Source organism: Raphanus sativus, chromosome 4 (genome assembly GCF_000801105.2).
Source record: "Raphanus sativus cultivar WK10039 chromosome 4, ASM80110v3, whole genome shotgun sequence".
NCBI lineage: Eukaryota > Viridiplantae > Streptophyta > Magnoliopsida > Brassicales > Brassicaceae > Raphanus > Raphanus sativus.
Window position 1 is genome coordinate 4,784,532 of NC_079514.1, and position 16,478 is coordinate 4,801,009.

General features: G+C 38.4%; 5 protein-coding genes across 11 annotated transcripts; 3 read left to right on the forward strand and 2 right to left on the reverse strand.

Moving 5' to 3' along the window:
• The first annotated feature begins 2,485 nt into the window (after positions 1–2,485).
• On the forward strand, positions 2,486–4,904 carry LOC108850030 (endoglucanase 21-like). The gene is made up of 6 exons (XM_057006920.1): positions 2,486–2,903; positions 2,982–3,292; positions 3,364–3,819; positions 3,909–4,044; positions 4,126–4,298; positions 4,396–4,904. The coding sequence occupies exons 1-6, from the start codon at positions 2,531–2,533 to the stop codon at positions 4,798–4,800; spliced, it is 1,854 nt and encodes a 617-aa protein (XP_056862900.1). The 5' UTR covers positions 2,486–2,530; the 3' UTR covers positions 4,801–4,904.
• Positions 4,905–5,105: 201 nt separating this feature from the next.
• On the forward strand, positions 5,106–7,833 carry LOC108855879 (MLO-like protein 13). Of its 2 annotated transcripts, none has more exons than XR_008945347.1 (13): positions 5,106–5,261; positions 5,347–5,404; positions 5,476–5,675; positions 5,769–5,885; positions 5,974–6,028; positions 6,125–6,252; positions 6,352–6,426; positions 6,511–6,599; positions 6,677–6,767; positions 6,857–7,063; positions 7,143–7,225; positions 7,325–7,385; positions 7,463–7,537. XR_008945347.1 is itself a non-coding variant. In XM_057009552.1 (13 exons), the coding sequence occupies exons 1-13, from the start codon at positions 5,148–5,150 to the stop codon at positions 7,664–7,666; spliced, it is 1,467 nt and encodes a 488-aa protein (XP_056865532.1). In that variant the 5' UTR covers positions 5,107–5,147; the 3' UTR covers positions 7,667–7,833. The 2 variants fall into 2 exon arrangements, 1 of the variants encoding a protein (XP_056865532.1); XM_057009552.1 differs by having other exon boundaries at positions 5,107–5,261; positions 7,143–7,210; positions 7,463–7,833.
• A 50-nt stretch (positions 7,834–7,883) lies between these two features.
• Positions 7,884–10,169, reverse strand: LOC108855881 (probable WRKY transcription factor 7). The gene is made up of 3 exons (XM_057009553.1): positions 9,263–10,169; positions 9,017–9,142; positions 7,884–8,354 (listed from the first exon to the last, which is right to left on the reverse strand). The coding sequence occupies exons 1-3, from the start codon at positions 10,042–10,044 to the stop codon at positions 8,204–8,206; spliced, it is 1,059 nt and encodes a 352-aa protein (XP_056865533.1). The 5' UTR covers positions 10,045–10,169; the 3' UTR covers positions 7,884–8,203.
• A 1,214-nt stretch (positions 10,170–11,383) lies between these two features.
• On the forward strand, positions 11,384–15,350 carry LOC108848795 (acyl-CoA-binding domain-containing protein 3-like). Of its 6 annotated transcripts, none has more exons than XM_057009961.1 (5): positions 11,385–12,412; positions 12,702–12,798; positions 12,907–13,015; positions 13,460–13,497; positions 14,910–15,141. In XM_057009961.1, exons 1-4 carry the CDS (start codon positions 11,547–11,549, stop codon positions 13,465–13,467), a joined length of 1,080 nt encoding a protein of 359 aa, XP_056865941.1. In that variant the 5' UTR covers positions 11,385–11,546; the 3' UTR covers positions 13,468–13,497; positions 14,910–15,141. The 6 variants fall into 6 exon arrangements, with proteins under 6 accessions (XP_056865936.1, XP_056865941.1, XP_056865940.1 ...); XM_057009960.1 differs by lacking the exon at positions 14,910–15,141 and adding an exon at positions 13,620–13,758; XM_057009956.1 differs by lacking the exon at positions 13,460–13,497 and having other exon boundaries at positions 11,384–12,412.
• Positions 13,715–15,028, reverse strand: LOC108848791 (3-oxo-Delta(4,5)-steroid 5-beta-reductase-like). The gene is made up of 2 exons (XM_018622225.2): positions 14,902–15,028; positions 13,715–14,818 (listed from the first exon to the last, which is right to left on the reverse strand). The coding sequence occupies exons 1-2, from the start codon at positions 14,938–14,940 to the stop codon at positions 13,715–13,717; spliced, it is 1,143 nt and encodes a 380-aa protein (XP_018477727.1). The 5' UTR covers positions 14,941–15,028.
• Positions 15,351–16,478: the final 1,128 nt, after the last annotated feature.

Genomic DNA, 16,478 nt, shown 5'->3' on the forward strand with positions numbered 1-16,478 from the left:
GACAATCTGCATTCTTTTTTTTGTAGGTCATATAATAGTTTGTCTCCTTTTTTGTGGATCAGATAATAATCTGTCTTCTGGTCAAACGATAACTTTCCTTATTTTCTGTTTCTTGGTCAAATAATAACTAGCAAATCAAGTTGAAGAAATCGCTATCTCAAAACCTCTATTATAAGAACCCTGAAAACCTCTGAAAATTTACCATAGTTTTAGTTAATAAAGCAAAGATTCACCAAACAATAAAATGAATAAGACAATCTTTCTTCTTCTATTGTTCTTGGTCCTCTTCTTTTTTCACGCGTTTGCGTTGACAAGTGTCGAAAGTAACTGGAATCCTATCATGGATGTTAAGGATCCTGAGTGGACTCCCATCAAAGACGTTAAGGACCCTCACATCATAAAACTCACTGAATTTGCAATCTCTGAGAATTTCAGACACACCAAACATATATTGAAGTTCGTGTCGGTTGTTAAGGGCGTATTTCTCATGGCATATATTGATGGCAATAAGTTTACTACGTACATAATTGTGTTTGTGGCCAATGATGGCGGCAGCAGCGGGAGCAAAAACTACAAGGCAGTTGTAAATGAGAAAAATTCAGGATTGGAACTCGCGGGATTTGTTCCATGTGAGGATGATTTTTATAAATGTAATAAGTTATAGCTATATAAAAAATAATAATAATAAATGGCAAAATACATATTAGATTCGGATTATTGTAGGCTTCCAACTTAAAACTAATTGGCAATTAGTGGATTGGCCATAACCCTTTAAATATTACTTAATTATTTCTCCAACTACCGATGCGGAACTTTATTCATCAACACTCCTCCTCACGCACATGCGTGGACAACTGTGGGAATACCATCCACAGAGTGGCCCAACATCGGATGGCTCTTTTTAATTTCACTTTGATCCACAAGGATCGACCGCTCTGATACCATATTAAATTCGAGTTAATGTGAGCTTCCAACTTAAAACCAATTGACAATTAATGGATTAACTCTAACCCTTTATATATTACTTAATTATTTCTCCAACTACCACTGATGTGGGACTTTATTCATCAACAATACAATAATTTCATCTCTTTTTTGGAATTTGATAAGTATAGATTAAATATCAAATTCTTCACAGCTATCGGTCTTATCAGCAGTACATGGTCCTGCATCCAACTTTTGGTATCTCCATTGTAGATGCAGCTCCAGCCAAGAGATCAGTGGGAACTTTCGGTTGTGTTACTAAGTTTGAACGTAGTTCGTTGTTTCTTCCCCTGTTTTAGCCAATGAACAGACATTTTTGCGAGCATAATCTAAAACGTTACATATACGTTTAGATATTCCTATTAAATTCATCATCAATGTTTACACCCTTCTTGTTTCAAATGAAGTTTGTATTTGCGTGTTTACGTCTTAAACTGCTCTGCTGTGTCCTTATGGCCATGATAAGGACATTGAACTGTCCACTTGTTGAAGCAAAGAATAAGTTGGCAGTGACAATTGTATAGGTTTAATAAATGTCAGCCGCTAATAATCTACAAAGCCAAAAATATCATTATAACAAAAACAAGTGAAAAATTCATAAAATGAAAAAAAGACTATGCGTACTTTTTCATAATGTTTTAAAGACATGTAGATACGATGAATCACACGTGGGAGAGTATCATTAAACACAAAGTACATTAAAGCTGACATCATCTTCACTTTCCACATCACTCATACCCTTAGAGCATCCTTATTGGAATCCTTCTACAAAATCTCCAATCTTTTTTTCTTTTTTTTGATGATGAAACTGCAAAGATTGTCCTTTATATAAAGACTTTTCTTCCACTTTCTGCCTTGGTCTTCTCCACTTTCCCCTTAAGGGATGTCCTAATGATGGTCTCACTCAGAACCGTGCCTATGGCTTTAATAAAAAGGCAATTGCCCCAGCCCCCACTTCACACATTGAATTTGGAGCCCCAATTTTTATATGCAAATAGTTTTAAAACATTTTATGTCTTATAATTTACTCATGGCAAATAATTTCCTACAAATATATAATTATGTTTAGTTTTTTTTCTCTTTAGCTTTTTATAAGATCGATTTTTTAATTTTATCATTTACTCTTTTCTAAATATGTTTTTCATATTATTTTATCAAATAATTTTCTTAATTCATTTGGTATTATATGTTATGCATTGTTGAATCACCATACATAAGGAACCTTAATAAATATTTTTTTTATATCAAATCCTTTTTAGTTTTTTTTTCTCAACTGTGTTGACTTCACATTTAAATAATATTTTATACATAAAATAATTTTAAAAAATTTCCATTATGCTGAATATATACTTTATTAAAATTCAGATTTTACATGATAACTTTTTTTTAGAAAGGCCACAGTTTTGAAATTGCCTTAAGCCCCACAAAATGTAGGCACGGCACTGGTCTCACTTATCAAACCCCTTCGTCTTCTCCACTCTCAAACAAACAAAACAAGAAATTCATTTAGATCTGATCGTGCACGGAGACAAGACCCCATCACACAATGTACGGACGAGACCCATGGGGTGGTCCCTTAGAGATCAATGCGGCAGACTCCATCACCGACGACGATCGCAGCCGTAACCTACAAGAACTCGACCGTTCGACTCATCCTCGACCACTAGACGCAACGCAGCAGAGCTGGCTACTCGGACCTCCCATGAGGAAGAAGAAGAAGTACGTTGATCTCGGATGTATACTAGTCAGCCGCAAGATCTTTCTGTGGACTCTTGGAACCCTTCTTGTTACCACCTTTCTCGCCGGATCCATAACCATGATCGTTAGACACGTGCCGCACCACAAACATGTGAAACCTCAACGAGACAACTACACTCTCGCTCTCAACAAGACACTCTTGTTCTTCAACGCTCAGAAATGTAATCTCGAACCCTTGTTTAACATTCTCTTCTTACATAAAACCCTCGAAGTGATATGTCATCTCGTGTTCTTCGCAGCTGGGAAACTTCCTAAGAACAATCACGTGTCATGGAGAGGTGATTCTTGTATGCGAGATGGGAAGGCGAGAGAAGATTACCTCCACCTAGACCTCATAGGAGGCTATTACGATGCTGGAGATGCAATCAAGTTCAACTTCCCAATGTCATATGCAATGACCATGCTGAGCTGGAGTGTGATTGAATACAGTGCTAAATACGAAGCTGCAGGGGAGCTTGACCATGTTAAAGAGCTCATCAAATGGGGAACTGATTACTTTCTCAACACCTTCAACAGTAGTGCTGATAAAATCACAGTGATGGTGTCACAGGTAAAAAGATAAAATCACTGTGATATGCTAAAACAATTTACGAAACGTTTTTTATATTTTTTTTAACACAGGTTGGATCTGGGGATACCCGTAGAGGAAGTGTGGTCCATAATGACCATTACTGCTGGATGCGTCCTGAGGACATCGATTATAAAAGGCCTGTGCATACATGTTACTCTAGGTGCTCGGATCTTGCTGCAGAGATGGCAGCTGCTCTGGCCTCTGCATCCATTGTATTCAAAGACAATAGAGACTACTCTAAGAAACTTGTTCACGGTGCTAAAACGCTTTATAAGTATGCAACCGCTGTTAAAGATAGTTACAATAGACCAGGTAACGAGTTTTATAAGTCCAGCCTGTTTTGGGATGAGCTTCTATGGGGTGGGGCTTGGTTGTACTATGCTACGGGAAACATAACCTATCTAGATCATGTTACCAATCATGATATGGCGAGGCGTGCTGGTGCCTTCTGGGGTGGCCCTTATTATGGTGTCCCTAGCTGGGACAACAAGCTTCCCGGAGCTCAGGTTAGCTCTCTAGTAAATGTTGTTTTATCTTACTACTAAAAGAAAAATCCTAATCTGCTTGCTTTCTGGACCAATGTGGGTTTTGTTAGCTGCTGTTGACACGGTTAAGGCTGTTTATAAGCCCTGGATATCCATATGAAGACATCTTGAGCACATTTCATAATCAGACAGGAGTAGTTATGTGCTCATACTTACCCTACTTCAAAAAGTTCAAAAGAACCAAGGGTTAGTTGAGAGTTTTGTCTACACTTTTTTGTTGGACTTGTTGTGAAGAGCTATATAATAACGTTGCTATCATTTATACAGGAGGTTTGATCATGTTGAATCATGGAGATCCACAGCCTCTTCAATACGCTGCTAATGCAGCTTTTTTAGCTGCTTTATACAGCGACTATCTAGATTCTTCTGATACTCCTGGATGGTACTGTGGTCCTCACTTCTATTCTACTGATGTCCTACGTGACTTTGCAAGATCTCAGGTATATATAATATGCTTTCTCCAAAGCATACATGAAGAAACTAAATGACATTATCTGATCAAACTCTTGTGTTTTTCTTTTTTTTTTTGCTTGGCAGATTGATTACATACTCGGTAAAAACCCTCGGAAGATGAGTTATGTTGTAGGTTTTGGACACCGGTACCCGAAACATGTACACCACAGAGGAGCTTCGATACCGAAAAGTGTGAAGAAAGAAAGCTGCAAAGGAGGATGGAAATGGAGAGACACTAAAAAGAATAACCCAAACACCATCGTAGGAGCAATGGTTGCTGGACCTGACAAGCATGATGGGTTCCATGACCTTCGTAGTAACTACAACTACACAGAGCCGACTCTAGCAGGCAATGCTGGTCTGGTCGCAGCTCTGGTGGCTTTATCAGGAGAGAAAACGCTTGGAGCTATTGACAAGAACACTATGTTCTCTGCTGTACCACCTTTAACACCTTCCACGCCGCCTCCTCCAGCTCCTTGGACACCATGAAAAGAAAACTAAAAAACCTTTTTGAGTGTAATAAAACTTATTTAGTTTTGCCTGATTAAGACACAAGTGAATAATGTAGTTTTCAAATGATTAAAAAAAAAAATTTTGGCTTATTGCATAAAGTAGTTGTCTGAGAAATAGAAGAAAGGTTTGGTTTCTTTGTTTCCGAATTTGTAAGTGATTGCGTGAAATAGAAGAAAGCTTTTGTGCTTTTTTACTGGTAAAGGTAACCTACACAATGTTCCTTCTCTCTATTCTTTGCCCTCAACTTCTTCTTCCGTTTCCTTTATTCTCTGTTTTAAATAATAAACAATAAGAGTTTGTCTCCAACTTAAAGAGTGCAGAAAATGGCAGAAGAGAGGTCGCTTGAATATACACCCACATGGGTCGTAGCCTTTATCTGTTTCATCATCGTTCTCTTATCTCTTCTCGCTGAACGTGGTCTTCATCATCTTGGAAAGGTATATCATTGTCTCCTGTAATATACTGTCGACTATAGTCTATAAGCTCTCTTCTTCTAACAACTCTTCATTGTCTCTGTTCCAGTGTCTGAAGCGTAGGCGACAAGATGCCTTGTTTGAGGCCTTGCAGAAACTTAAAGAAGGTTAGCTTCTTCCTTTAGTTTTCCTCTGCGTTTTCAAACTTGATCTGACCAAATTTGATGTCTTCGTGCAGAGCTGATGCTCCTGGGGTTTATCTCTTTAATGTTAACGGTGTCTCAGGCCGCCATTAGGCATATATGTGTCCCACGAGCTCTTGTTAGCAGCATGTTCCCTTGTAAAAAGCCATTGGAGAAGCATCATGCTCCGGAATCATCTCATACGCTTAGACATCTACTTTCCACAGGAGCAAGTCCAGACCATTGTGCTGCCAAGGCAATTTTTTCACCCTCTCATTTTCCTATATATATACTCCTATCTCACTGGATCCATTTCTGTTAACCTTCTCTTGCTTCTATGGTTTTTCAGGGGCAGGTTCCTTTAGTATCCGTTGAAGCATTGCATCAACTCCATATCTTCATCTTCGTGCTAGCGGTTTTTCACGTCATCTTCTGTGCCTCAACCATGGTTCTTGGAGGAGCCAGGGTAGCCAAAACAGCCTTGGAACTTTCTATCTAGAAGCTTTTTTTTTTTGGTGCTCTGATTATTTTATTTGACTTGAAAATACATGTAGATACAACAATGGAAGCATTGGGAGGATAGGTTCAAGAAACATCCTTCTCAAAAAGGTGACATTCCACATTAGTATTGTTACACAAGGGAATAATTGATGTGATTTATTTGCTGTCTTAAACACCAAGTAAATAGATGTTTAAATGTTGCAGACGCATTAAAACGTGACCATGCTCATCCTCACGCTCATGCCCTTCACGAGTTATTCAACGCAAATCACGAGTTCTTCGCCATGCATGCTGGTGGATTCTGGAGAAGATCTGTTGTCATTAGCTGGCTGGTGAGTTATGGATACTAATGCCAAAACAAAAGTATTACCAATTAAAGATTTTTTTATTTGATTTCTGATGTGGTTAGCCAACGTGTTCTGTTCGTGCAGAGATCATTCTTCAAACAGTTTTATGGTTCTGTCACCAAATCAGAATATATAGCTCTACGACAAGGGTTCATCATGGTATGGTATCACTTTGCTATCTCTTTTCTCAACATGAGTTTCAGTTTTACCAAGTCATTAATGCAACAATAAAACCCTTTGCAGACCCATTGCCCCACAAACCCATCATTTAATTTTCACAAGTACATGCTAAGAACACTGGAGATAGACTTCAAGAAAGTTGTGAGCATAAGGTAAAAAAAGAATCAATTAGCTACCTAATGGCTTCATCGGTTTTGTCTAACAAAATTTTTATGCTGATAATTTGAAGCTGGTATCTTTGGCTATTTGTCGTCGTCTTTCTGCTGCTGAATGTAGGAGGATGGAATACTTACTTCTGGTTGTCTTTTTTGCCTTTGATCGTAAGTTCATTTTATTTGTAATGAACTAGTTTAATTGCGCTATTTATCTTTTTAATGCTCACAAGTGTTTTGAAACACAAAAATTGCAGCTCTTACTAATGGTGGGTGCCAAACTGGAGAATATAATAAGTACCTTAGCTGTGGATGTTTGCGAGAAGCGAAACCGCTCAGAAGAAGCAGTCATCACACCTTCTGATGAACTCTTTTGGTTCCATAAGCCAGAGATTGTTCTCCAAATCATCCACTTCATTCTCTTTCAGAATTCATTTGAGATCGCTTTCTTCTTCTGGATTTTGGTACTTCGCGTTTCTTTTGGTACCTTTGTTTAAAACAATCGCAATCTTTTTTCTGATTTCTCCATTGAATTATCACTAGTTCACATACGGAATACGTTCGTGTATCATGGAGAGACTAGGCTTCCTTATTCCACGGCTCGTCATGGGGTAAAAATAATACTAGTAATACCTACTCTTTAAGTCTCTAAACCAATTAAAAAACCTTCAAGGCCGGCTTTATCTTTTTGGTTTGATGTTGTAATTGACTCTTTGTTTGTACAGAGTGTTAGTCCAAGTGCTTTGCAGTTACAGCACGTTACCACTATACGCTCTTGTTACACAGGTAAGTCATAATAACCACATGCATAGCAGCTATATATACATAAACCAACTAACAAATCTTTTTTTATTTATTAAAAGATGGGTAGCAAATTCAAGAAAGGGATATTCGACGATGTAGTACAGTCGACACTGGAAGTATGGTTGCAAGATACAAGGAGCAAAGGCGACTCCACGAGCCAATCTCGCAGGTTGGAGATACAACCCACGACTCCCGAGGCTTTTAACGTCCAAGTCAATGAAGTCACTGAAGTCACTGAATGTGAAAACTCCCAAGTCCAATAGGATCCGCCACATCACTCTCTATGTTAATCCCTTAATTCGCTATAACATTTCCACTACATCGCTGTGCTATATGCTACTTTTAGAGCTCTCATCACAAGAATGTGTCTTATCGGTTTGAAACTCACTTGAACCAATCTTTTGACTAACCCCTTAAATAAAGAGTTATTTTTAAATCTACAAACGTTAGTTGTACTATCCGTAGATAAACAAAGTAAAAGAAAATCAAATTTGAAAATTATATATATGATATTATCCTAAAAATAGTTAATAAACGGAAAAGGACATTCACATGATTCAAGTTCCATCAAGAGTCAAGATCCACAACGTTCTTCTCTCGTCTCTATCTTTGCCCTCTATTTTCCCCATATTTAAAAAGCAAAATAAAGCAAAAAGCAAGAATATAAGAAAGTACAGTGCAGGGCCCACTCTGTCGTTGACTAATCTAATCTAGATTGTGCACAGACAGACACAACAACAGTTGGGTTCACTTCAAACTTAGATCGAACGGTTCAGATTTCACGCCGGCAACGACCGAGATTAAAGAGTTTTGTCATGATGCGTCTCGAGCACCATAGCATGGTTGTGGTCTCCTTCATACGTCACGATAAGCATCATCGCGTCGTCCGGTGCACGCTCCACATGCTTACGCGCCGGACAACCTCTCATGCTGCTGCACTTGTAATAGCCCCTGAATAAAAAACCGAGTCCAGATCGAGTTTAGTTTAACATAACAATTTGAGTCAACTCGATTTTGTATTTCTATACGTTTTTAAAAATACTGTAGAAAAAAACAACAAGTCAAAAAGAGCGTGAACCCACTAGTACTAGACGACACGTTTGGTACAACCAATATAGAAAAAATACAAATAATATTAGTTTTTTCTATCAGGTAATATTTGACAATACACAAGTTGCCCAAGTATTGTTTCTTTTATTTTTATTACTTCTTTTTTCTTTTATTACTTTGGTGACTATAAAAAGTCCAAAACTCAACATTTACAGCTTAAAACATGTAATCAGAAATTTAGATGGCTACTTAAACGGTATTTATAAATTACAACAATATATTATATATATAGTTTAATATACTACATGTCATACTTTATAAATATAAAATTTTGTTTATATATTATAATATGTTAATCATTAAAATTTCTTATTGTTATAGTATAGTAAATTTTATGAGATCTGGAAGGTAACCAATCACGTTTTTGAAGAGTGTACTAGTTCTATTTTGTTGAGTTTAACGCCTATGTACCCGTCTAGACAACAGTTTTAAATACTGCTAAAACTATAAATCCACAAAATGAACAAAAAGATTAATTAGTAAACAAACAAAAAAAAACAAACCGAGGGTGAGGAGAGCCTTTGATGGGTTTTTGACCATATTTTCTCCATGAAAACTCATCTGAAGGAATATCAGCCATCTTGCTGCTTACCGCAGGAACTCTAATCACTCTTTTCACTCTAGATTTCCTGTTTATTTAATGAAACAAATATTAATTTTTTTTTACCATTAATAAATAAAGTTAATGTTCAAACCCTCTCTAGATTTAGATCTAAATATGTAAAAGACCAATTTAGAATCTACGTAACCTTTTCTTGGTACAATGGCAACGCCCTGAGGGGGTTGTTGAACTACATTTTCTCTTCAACGAAGCTGATGACAAAGGAGGCTTGCCCCTCGAACCCGAGAACTGAGACGATGGGTTAGTGAACTCGAACCCTGACGACATCTGGTTACTCTCTGTTTCACATCTATGAGAAGACATGAACGAGTTCGTCGCGGAGACAGGTGGGGACGGCGCGAAGTGTATGGTTGAAGAAGGTGGTTCTTGGTGTGGTCTTCCGTTAGGGAGCAACGGAGCCGAAGAAGACGAACCGTTCTTTGTCTGAGTGTGGTTGTGCGACAGAGGAGGACGTCGATGGATCGGAGTCGGACAGTAAACTCTAAACGCAGATCCACCGTACTTCTCTGTTTTCTCTCTGTTCAACACGACGGTGGTCGTTGTTGTTGTTGTTGTTCTTGGCTTCTCCTCCTCCGTCTTCACAGCTCCACCACCGTCTTCTGTCTTAGGAGTCGTCACGGGACCTCGTCTGAACCTAGCGTGTCCGGTTGTAGATCTACCGAGCAGAGAAATCACCTTCTTGAAACTGTTGACGGCGACGTCAGTCACCGCCGTTATCTCGGTTTGTTTCTCCTCCGTCTGTTGACTTTGACCGATCAGTTTAAGAAACTCTTGGACTCCGTGTATCCCTTCGGACGCAGCTTCTTTCAGGGCTGTGTCTTCCTTCCCCGCAGAGAAGCCACCGTCTTCTTCTCGTTTGACTCTACCGGCACCGTAGCTGCTGCTGCTCATGATTAGCTCCACCGTCATACCTCACACCACTCAACGCTTCGAAAAGTCAAAACTATTATTCTTTTCTTCTCTCTTTGGAGTTGTTTAAAGAAGATGATGGTGATGAAGAGCACCGAGAGTATAAAGAAGAGAAAAGAAATGAAAGGGTGAGTCAACTCAACTCAAATGTGGTTCTCTCTCTCTTTAAAGGGATTGAAGACAGTGCATCAGTCAAGTAGACTACCTATGATAGGGCTACACGTGTCTTCGTTTTGTCAAGACTAGTTTTGACACTCTCAACGTCAATGATTTTGATAATGGAATTGGAACCAGTGGAGCTCAAAATAAAATATATTCTTTCAGTAAATTATTCGAAAAATCTAGATATTCGATGCAAATTTTTAAAATGAGATATACAGTATATAATAAACCGATTTACAAACTTTTTTCTTGACATGTTTTTTTTACTCGGATATTATATTATTGTGGTGATATTCGGTCAGACCGGTTATTCAAATATTGATAGTGAAATAGATGCTTTTCTAATTATTTCATCAGCCAATAATAGATTGTGAATTAATATTGCTCATCTAATTTGGACTAAGATATTTAAAATACCAAATTAGAAATGAAAATAAAAATAGAAAATTAGGGGTTTCATTCACTGAAATTACTTAAAACATTTAGAAAAATGAATTAACTTTATAAAAAATATAAAGAATCTATTTATTTTAGTTTCTAGATTGTTTCCGAGTCTTTTTCTACTTCCATAATTATTTACCGTTCAAATCCATAACGCTTCTACAACTTTTGTTTTCTTTGACTCGTGGATTGTGTAGTTTTGAGATTCTATCTTTAATTTCTTTGTTATTTTCTTTTTAAAATTATAACGCTTCCGTGATTTCTATATTTTTGACTCGTGGAACGTTTAATTTTATCAGATTCTATCTTTCACATTAATAACTATTTTTCTGTTTGGGTTATAACGCTTCTGTGATTTCTATATTTTTGACTCGTGGAAGTTCAATTTAGCAGATTCTATATCGGATTGGTGCAGGGTGAAATCTAACTCTCACATATTCTCCCTCTAGAAAAATAAACAGAACAAGAACAAAAACCAGAGCAAGAGTAAGAGTAAAAGTAAGAGTAAGCTCTAAAAACAGTGGGGTTCACTGTCTATGGTGCATAATGGGCTTAGTTAGGCCCAATAAGTGTATTTAGAGTCCAAAGAAAAAGATCCAGTGGGAGCAAAAAAAAGTGAAAAAGCGGCGCGATGCAAAAGGGAGCCACTTGGGCGAAGGTGATAAGCGTTAACGAGTGTAATAGCCAAGTCAGCATCGACAGCAGTTAGGTGTTGAGAAGTCCTGTTACTGTCGGACCCGCTATGTCGCAATAAAAAGCCGAAAGAGTCTAGTCTAACCACGAGAATATGCTTTCTTCTTCTCTTTCTCTTTCGTTTATTCCTTTCTTCCTTCACAGATACTAAAAGTATCTCTGCTTTACTCTCTTTTTCTTTTACTCTTTGCGTCATTGATCGGATCATGGAGTTTTTCCTGGAGATGCTTCTCACGGCGGTTGTTGCGCTTCTGTTTTCTTTCGTTGTGGCAAAGCTCGTAACTGTGTCTATGGCCGGGAACAGCGATCGGAGTTCTGATCAGGCGGAGGAAACAGAGAACGGTGTTGTTGCGGTGGAGGAGGAGGAGGAGCTTTGTTCTGGTTTGAAAATGGATGCTCCGGTGGTCCAGAACGAGAGGAGACTCCTAGTTGTTGTTGAAGAGAATGCGGAACTAGTGGATGGGTTCGGAAGGGAAGCTGATGGAGTTGTTGATGAATTCGAGGAAACGGGTAAAGAGGAAGACCTGGTGGTTACATCCGATGAGTCATTGGCGGGTGTCTCGCCGGAAAATGTGATAGACGAGGAGATGATGGTTTGTGGAGAAGACAAGCAGAGAGACTCGGTGGAAGAGCTTATTGTTCGGACGGTGGGAGCTGAGTCCACTGCTTCTGTCTCGCTGGAAAACTTGAGAGCAGAGGAGATTATGATTCGAGGGCAAGAGGTGGGAAGTTCAGAAGTTGTAGTCTCAGAATGTGAGGAGGTTAGAGTTGAAGAAAGTAATACAGTGGAGGAGAGTGAGCATGAGATGGAGTTGGATACTATAGGAGAGAAAGAGGAGTTGAGCATTGAAGAAGAAAAGGATGATGATGATGATGATTGGGAGGGAATAGAGAGGAGCGAACTTGAGAAAGCCTTTGCCACCACTTCAAATCTTTTGGAAGAATCCGGGAAAGCAGAAGAGATTGGTGACGAGGCTAAGATGGAGTTGTACGGACTGCACAAGATCGCCACTGAAGGGTCATGCCGAGAGACACAGCCTATGGCCATCATGGTCTCTGCTCGTGCTAAATGGTATCTTTCTCATGTTCTTCCTATGTGAGCGTCTTGAAGGCAGATAACTATGTGTGTGTAAGACTGAAGTTGGTTAGGTGGTCATTTTATAGCTCGGTTAGGTATTACATTTTCATAGTTGTAGTTCATATTTCCTGATATAGGAGAAGTCCATATCCATAGACTAGAAAACTAGGAGGGAGAAATCTTTAAATCATAAATTATGTAGCTTGGTTGCTTTTATAGCATTGTTCAACAGCTGCTATATATATATGTGCAAGTGACAAAATAAGTGCTTAACTTGGGATAGGAATGCGTGGCAAAAACTTGGAAACATGAGTCAAGAGGAGGCAATGGAGAAGTATCTTGCACTTGTTTCAAAGGAGATTCCTGATTTGTTGAATAATGTGAGTTGTTAGATTTTGAGGGTTTAAAATTCATCTGGATATATCTTTAATGGTTTTTAAGTGTCTTAGAAACTGTGACTTATTTATCTTTTCTTTTTCTTTCTACAGTTAGGGAAGTTGCCAGAAACAGAAACCTCTGTTGTCTTACCTCCTAATTCAGGATCATTAGAAGATCCGGCCACCGTAGAGACAACTGGTGTTGAATCCATCAAAAATGGTAAAAACTGATTAGTAAATGATATCTTTGGGTCAGCGTTTCTTAAATCCATCCATTAGCTATTCCTTTTTCTAGCTTTAAGCTAACTCAGTATAAGAAATAGTTTCACCTGAAAGGTGAATCTATTGTTTAAGCAGGCAAGACTTGAAGAAGGCTCTTTGGGAATACAAAGGCAAATCTATTCTTGTGCATAAAAATCTATGTTTCCCAAAGATAATAAAAAAATGCTGTAAATAAGACCATTTGATGATGCAACTTAGTAGTGTTCAACATAACTCGTTATCCACCCTCACCCAATGGTTTAGTGTTCTCGGAGGAGTTGCAGCAAACAAAAGTACTTTAAAATATGTATATTGGTTGATTTATGGTGTGAACATGATATGCTAAGCAATGAAACTTATATTGCTCCTAACAGTTTGTCTTTGGTTTGATTATACTTAACAGCAAGCTAGAGGCTTAAGCTGACTGTAGTCAAACCATAGGTAAGCAAGTTTTCTTACTTTCAATTACAAGAGATATAGATTTGAGATAACTCCAAGTGAAACTTTCTCACAGCCAGACCCAAAATAGAGACAAATACCCTTTTTATTTTATCCTTTTACAGACAACAAAGAACCAATGAAACATAACATAAACCGAAGAAGAAGAAGAAACAAAGAGAAACATCCAAACATGTTGTGGAACTGTCTGGAAGATGAATCAAGGCACGATCTTGAAAGCCCTGTACTTATCAATCCAAGAGACAAAAGAGTTCTTAGAGTTCCTGAAACCAAGGAACCCATGTTCTTTACTCTTATTCATGCTATCAATCATCCCTCCAACACCAAGCACATCATCAGCAAACCACCACACACCAACATCCTCAAGCTTCTTCTCCTTCAACCGATTCTTCTTCACAATCTCATCCCACACTCTCTCCTTCCCTTTCATCATCCTCACCAACCCAACGTTCTTCCCTTCCTCAAACCCATACTCCTCGATCCCAAACTTCTCCGCGAGAACCTTCCACATATGTTTCCACTTGAATACATCGCCGTTGCTGCAGTTAAACGCCTCGTTCTTGGCGTACGGATCAACCGCGGCCCAGATCTGCTGCTCGGCGACCAAGTCAGCGTCCGAGGCCGCGGAGTATCCTTCCCACGCCTCCTTGCTCCCGGGGAAAAGCAGAGGAGACCCTTCCTGCTTGCAGATGGCTGCGTAGACGCAGAGAGTCCCCACAACGTTGATCAAACTGTGAGGAGAGAAACCGAAGATGGTGTTCGGTCTATGCACAGACCAAGTCACGTTACTGCTCTCTTTCTTCTTGACTTCCTCGAACAGAACATCCTCCAGAGTGTAATAGAAGCAGTTCTTGTTCTTCAGCCTCGGCATATCCTCCGTGAAAGGAGGATCGAGAGACTCCTCGATGACGTAGTGCTTGGTCCCTGTCTGGAGACAGACATGTCGGAGATTCTTCGCGCTCGGTACAACCGTGCGGAGGACGTTGCGCAGCGTGGAGCCGTTAGCCTCGCTTGTGCACGTCGCGACGACGTAGAAGACGTCTGTGACGTCTGTTAAGGGAGAAAGCTTTGCTCGAGCTTCATCGGCGTTGGAGACGTCGCACTGGATGTAACTAACGGGATGATCGGGTTTCCAGGTGGGACGAGGACTTGGAGAGACGCCGTAGACTTTCCATGGACCGCCTGGTGTGTCGGAGAGAGGGAGAATCTCGGCGAGGCTGTTTCCGATGATCCCCGTGACGCCGATGATGAGTGCGACGCTTTGGTAGCTTTGCGTTGGCTCATAGTTGTCGTCGATTTTTTTCTGCAAAAATTATAAATGAGTTGAGTATGAAGAAGAAGAAGAAGATGAAAGATCGGAGTAGGATCAATGGAATGAATATTTACCTTGGCAGCTCCGATGGCACCAGCCCACCACCAACTCATTTCTTGACAAAGCGGGACGAAAGCCAGAGAGGAAGAAGTAGTTTTGTTACAGAGAGCCGTTTATCTGATTGTCTGTTTTAGATTTTTTATTGTCGTTTTATAAACGAATAATCCTATATTAAAGGTTATAAACTTATAAAAACGTGATGTTTAGTCTATTATAGAACTTATAGTACAATTTATTCGAGTTTGTTTAATAAATTTCATGTAAAACGATTAACCAAAAAATCTTTAACAAATTCTGAATCTTGGATTGTCTTCAAACAAAAAAAAAATTGATTTAATGAAAGTTGAGGCGCAAGAGTCTTTTTTCATGAACTGAATTAACAATTCGATTTTTATGTTCTTTACTTACAAATTTGTATTGACTTTCAGGAGGTTGGAACCTCACATAAATCTACACCATTTGATGTTCACCACCATTACCCAAGTTATCTTCACGATAGGTCTATCTTTTAAAAAAGTCAACTCACAATTGATTTTCATATATTCTTTAATTATACTAAAATCCAACTGAAGAATAAATGTTCTGATTTAAACAAAAAAAAAATGTTCTGACCAACAACCACTACTAATGCAGAATTAACTATTCCTAACAGTCTGGCCATGGATATAAACTTAAAAGTTCGTTTTGCGGACGAATTCGAATACCTTAAAGTTTTTTTTTGGAATACCTTAGGTTATAAGAAATGTTTTCAGAGAAGAAAAATGCTTGTGTCCAAGAAAAGGAAGAAGAATGCTTTAGTTAGTAGACAGATGGCGTCGACGCCTTCAACATGTTGCCCCTGCCTATTACATGCCATATGAACAGTGTTAAAAAAGTAAGGTTTTATATTATAACCTGCAAAAAACACATTAACCATTCTTCTTCTTGCCCTCAAACAAACAGGTACTTTTTATTTATGTTTTCAAAAAAGAATGTTACCTACATTCTCGTTGATGATCTTGAATGTGTCATAAAATACATGCATGTCTGGAGCTACAGTATATGGATTTAGAACATACATCTCTAACTCTAATCATATTCCTTTTTTATTGTAATAAAATTTGAAATAAAATCTTCTGAAACTCTACTCTGTTTTGCACTCAATAAAGGAGTTATAAAGTAAGGATTTGTATTTTGATTCATTTTTCAGGGATTTTTTTTTGTGGGTGTATCACCAACTTGTTCTCCATCTTTTCATGATCAAATTAATAAATACGGATAGCACTACGGCTCCGTTTAACACAATCTATAAATACTGTCAAAATAGAACAAGCTTGGAATTAATCAACATTAAGTCACTTGTTTAATGCTCTGAAATAAACAAAACTAGCATAACTTCATATGAGAATAAATCACTCTACCTTCACTGAATCATTTACATCTCTTGAAAATTTCATTACAACTATCTCAAGATATATGTACTGTAGAGAATATGTGTTTGCTTATTAATAAATATAAAAATATTGTCTTCTACTCATATCCATATAGAAGTGTGCACTGCACTCACCTAAATGTATGGCCTAAAGCTTTATAAATATAAATCTTCACACAA

Excerpts from the sequence above, each read along its gene's own strand:
- LOC108848791 (XM_018622225.2), bottom strand. The coding sequence starts at position 14,940 with ATGAGTTGGTGGTGGGCTGGTGCCATCGGAGCTGCCAAG. Across the intron at positions 14,819-14,901 it reads GTGCCATCGGAGCTGCCAAG|AAAAAAATCGACGACAACTA; the intron begins GTAAATATTCAT and ends TAATTTTTGCAG.
- LOC108850030 (XM_057006920.1), top strand. The coding sequence starts at position 2,531 with ATGTACGGACGAGACCCATGGGGTGGTCCCTTAGAGATCAATGCGGCA. Across the intron at positions 4,045-4,125 it reads AAAGTTCAAAAGAACCAAGG|GAGGTTTGATCATGTTGAAT; the intron begins GTTAGTTGAGAG and ends TCATTTATACAG. Across the intron at positions 4,299-4,395 it reads GTGACTTTGCAAGATCTCAG|ATTGATTACATACTCGGTAA; the intron begins GTATATATAATA and ends TTTGCTTGGCAG.
- LOC108855879 (XM_057009552.1), top strand. The coding sequence starts at position 5,148 with ATGGCAGAAGAGAGGTCGCTTGAATATACACCCACATGGGTCGTAGCC. Across the intron at positions 5,886-5,973 it reads TGGTTCTTGGAGGAGCCAGG|ATACAACAATGGAAGCATTG; the intron begins GTAGCCAAAACA and ends AAATACATGTAG. Across the intron at positions 7,211-7,324 it reads ATTCCACGGCTCGTCATGGG|AGTGTTAGTCCAAGTGCTTT; the intron begins GTAAAAATAATA and ends TTGTTTGTACAG.
- LOC108848795 (XM_057009956.1), top strand. The coding sequence starts at position 11,547 with ATGGAGTTTTTCCTGGAGATGCTTCTCACGGCGGTTGTTGCGCTTCTG. Across the intron at positions 12,799-12,906 it reads TTCCTGATTTGTTGAATAAT|TTAGGGAAGTTGCCAGAAAC; the intron begins GTGAGTTGTTAG and ends TTCTTTCTACAG. Across the intron at positions 13,016-14,909 it reads TGTTGAATCCATCAAAAATG|CTCCGATGGCACCAGCCCAC; the intron begins GTAAAAACTGAT and ends TTACCTTGGCAG.
- LOC108855881 (XM_057009553.1), bottom strand. The coding sequence starts at position 10,044 with ATGACGGTGGAGCTAATCATGAGCAGCAGCAGCTACGGTGCCGGTAGA. Across the intron at positions 9,143-9,262 it reads TGCCATTGTACCAAGAAAAG|GAAATCTAGAGTGAAAAGAG; the intron begins GTTACGTAGATT and ends TTAAATAAACAG. Across the intron at positions 8,355-9,016 it reads AAAGGCTCTCCTCACCCTCG|GGGCTATTACAAGTGCAGCA; the intron begins GTTTGTTTTTTT and ends TTTTTTATTCAG.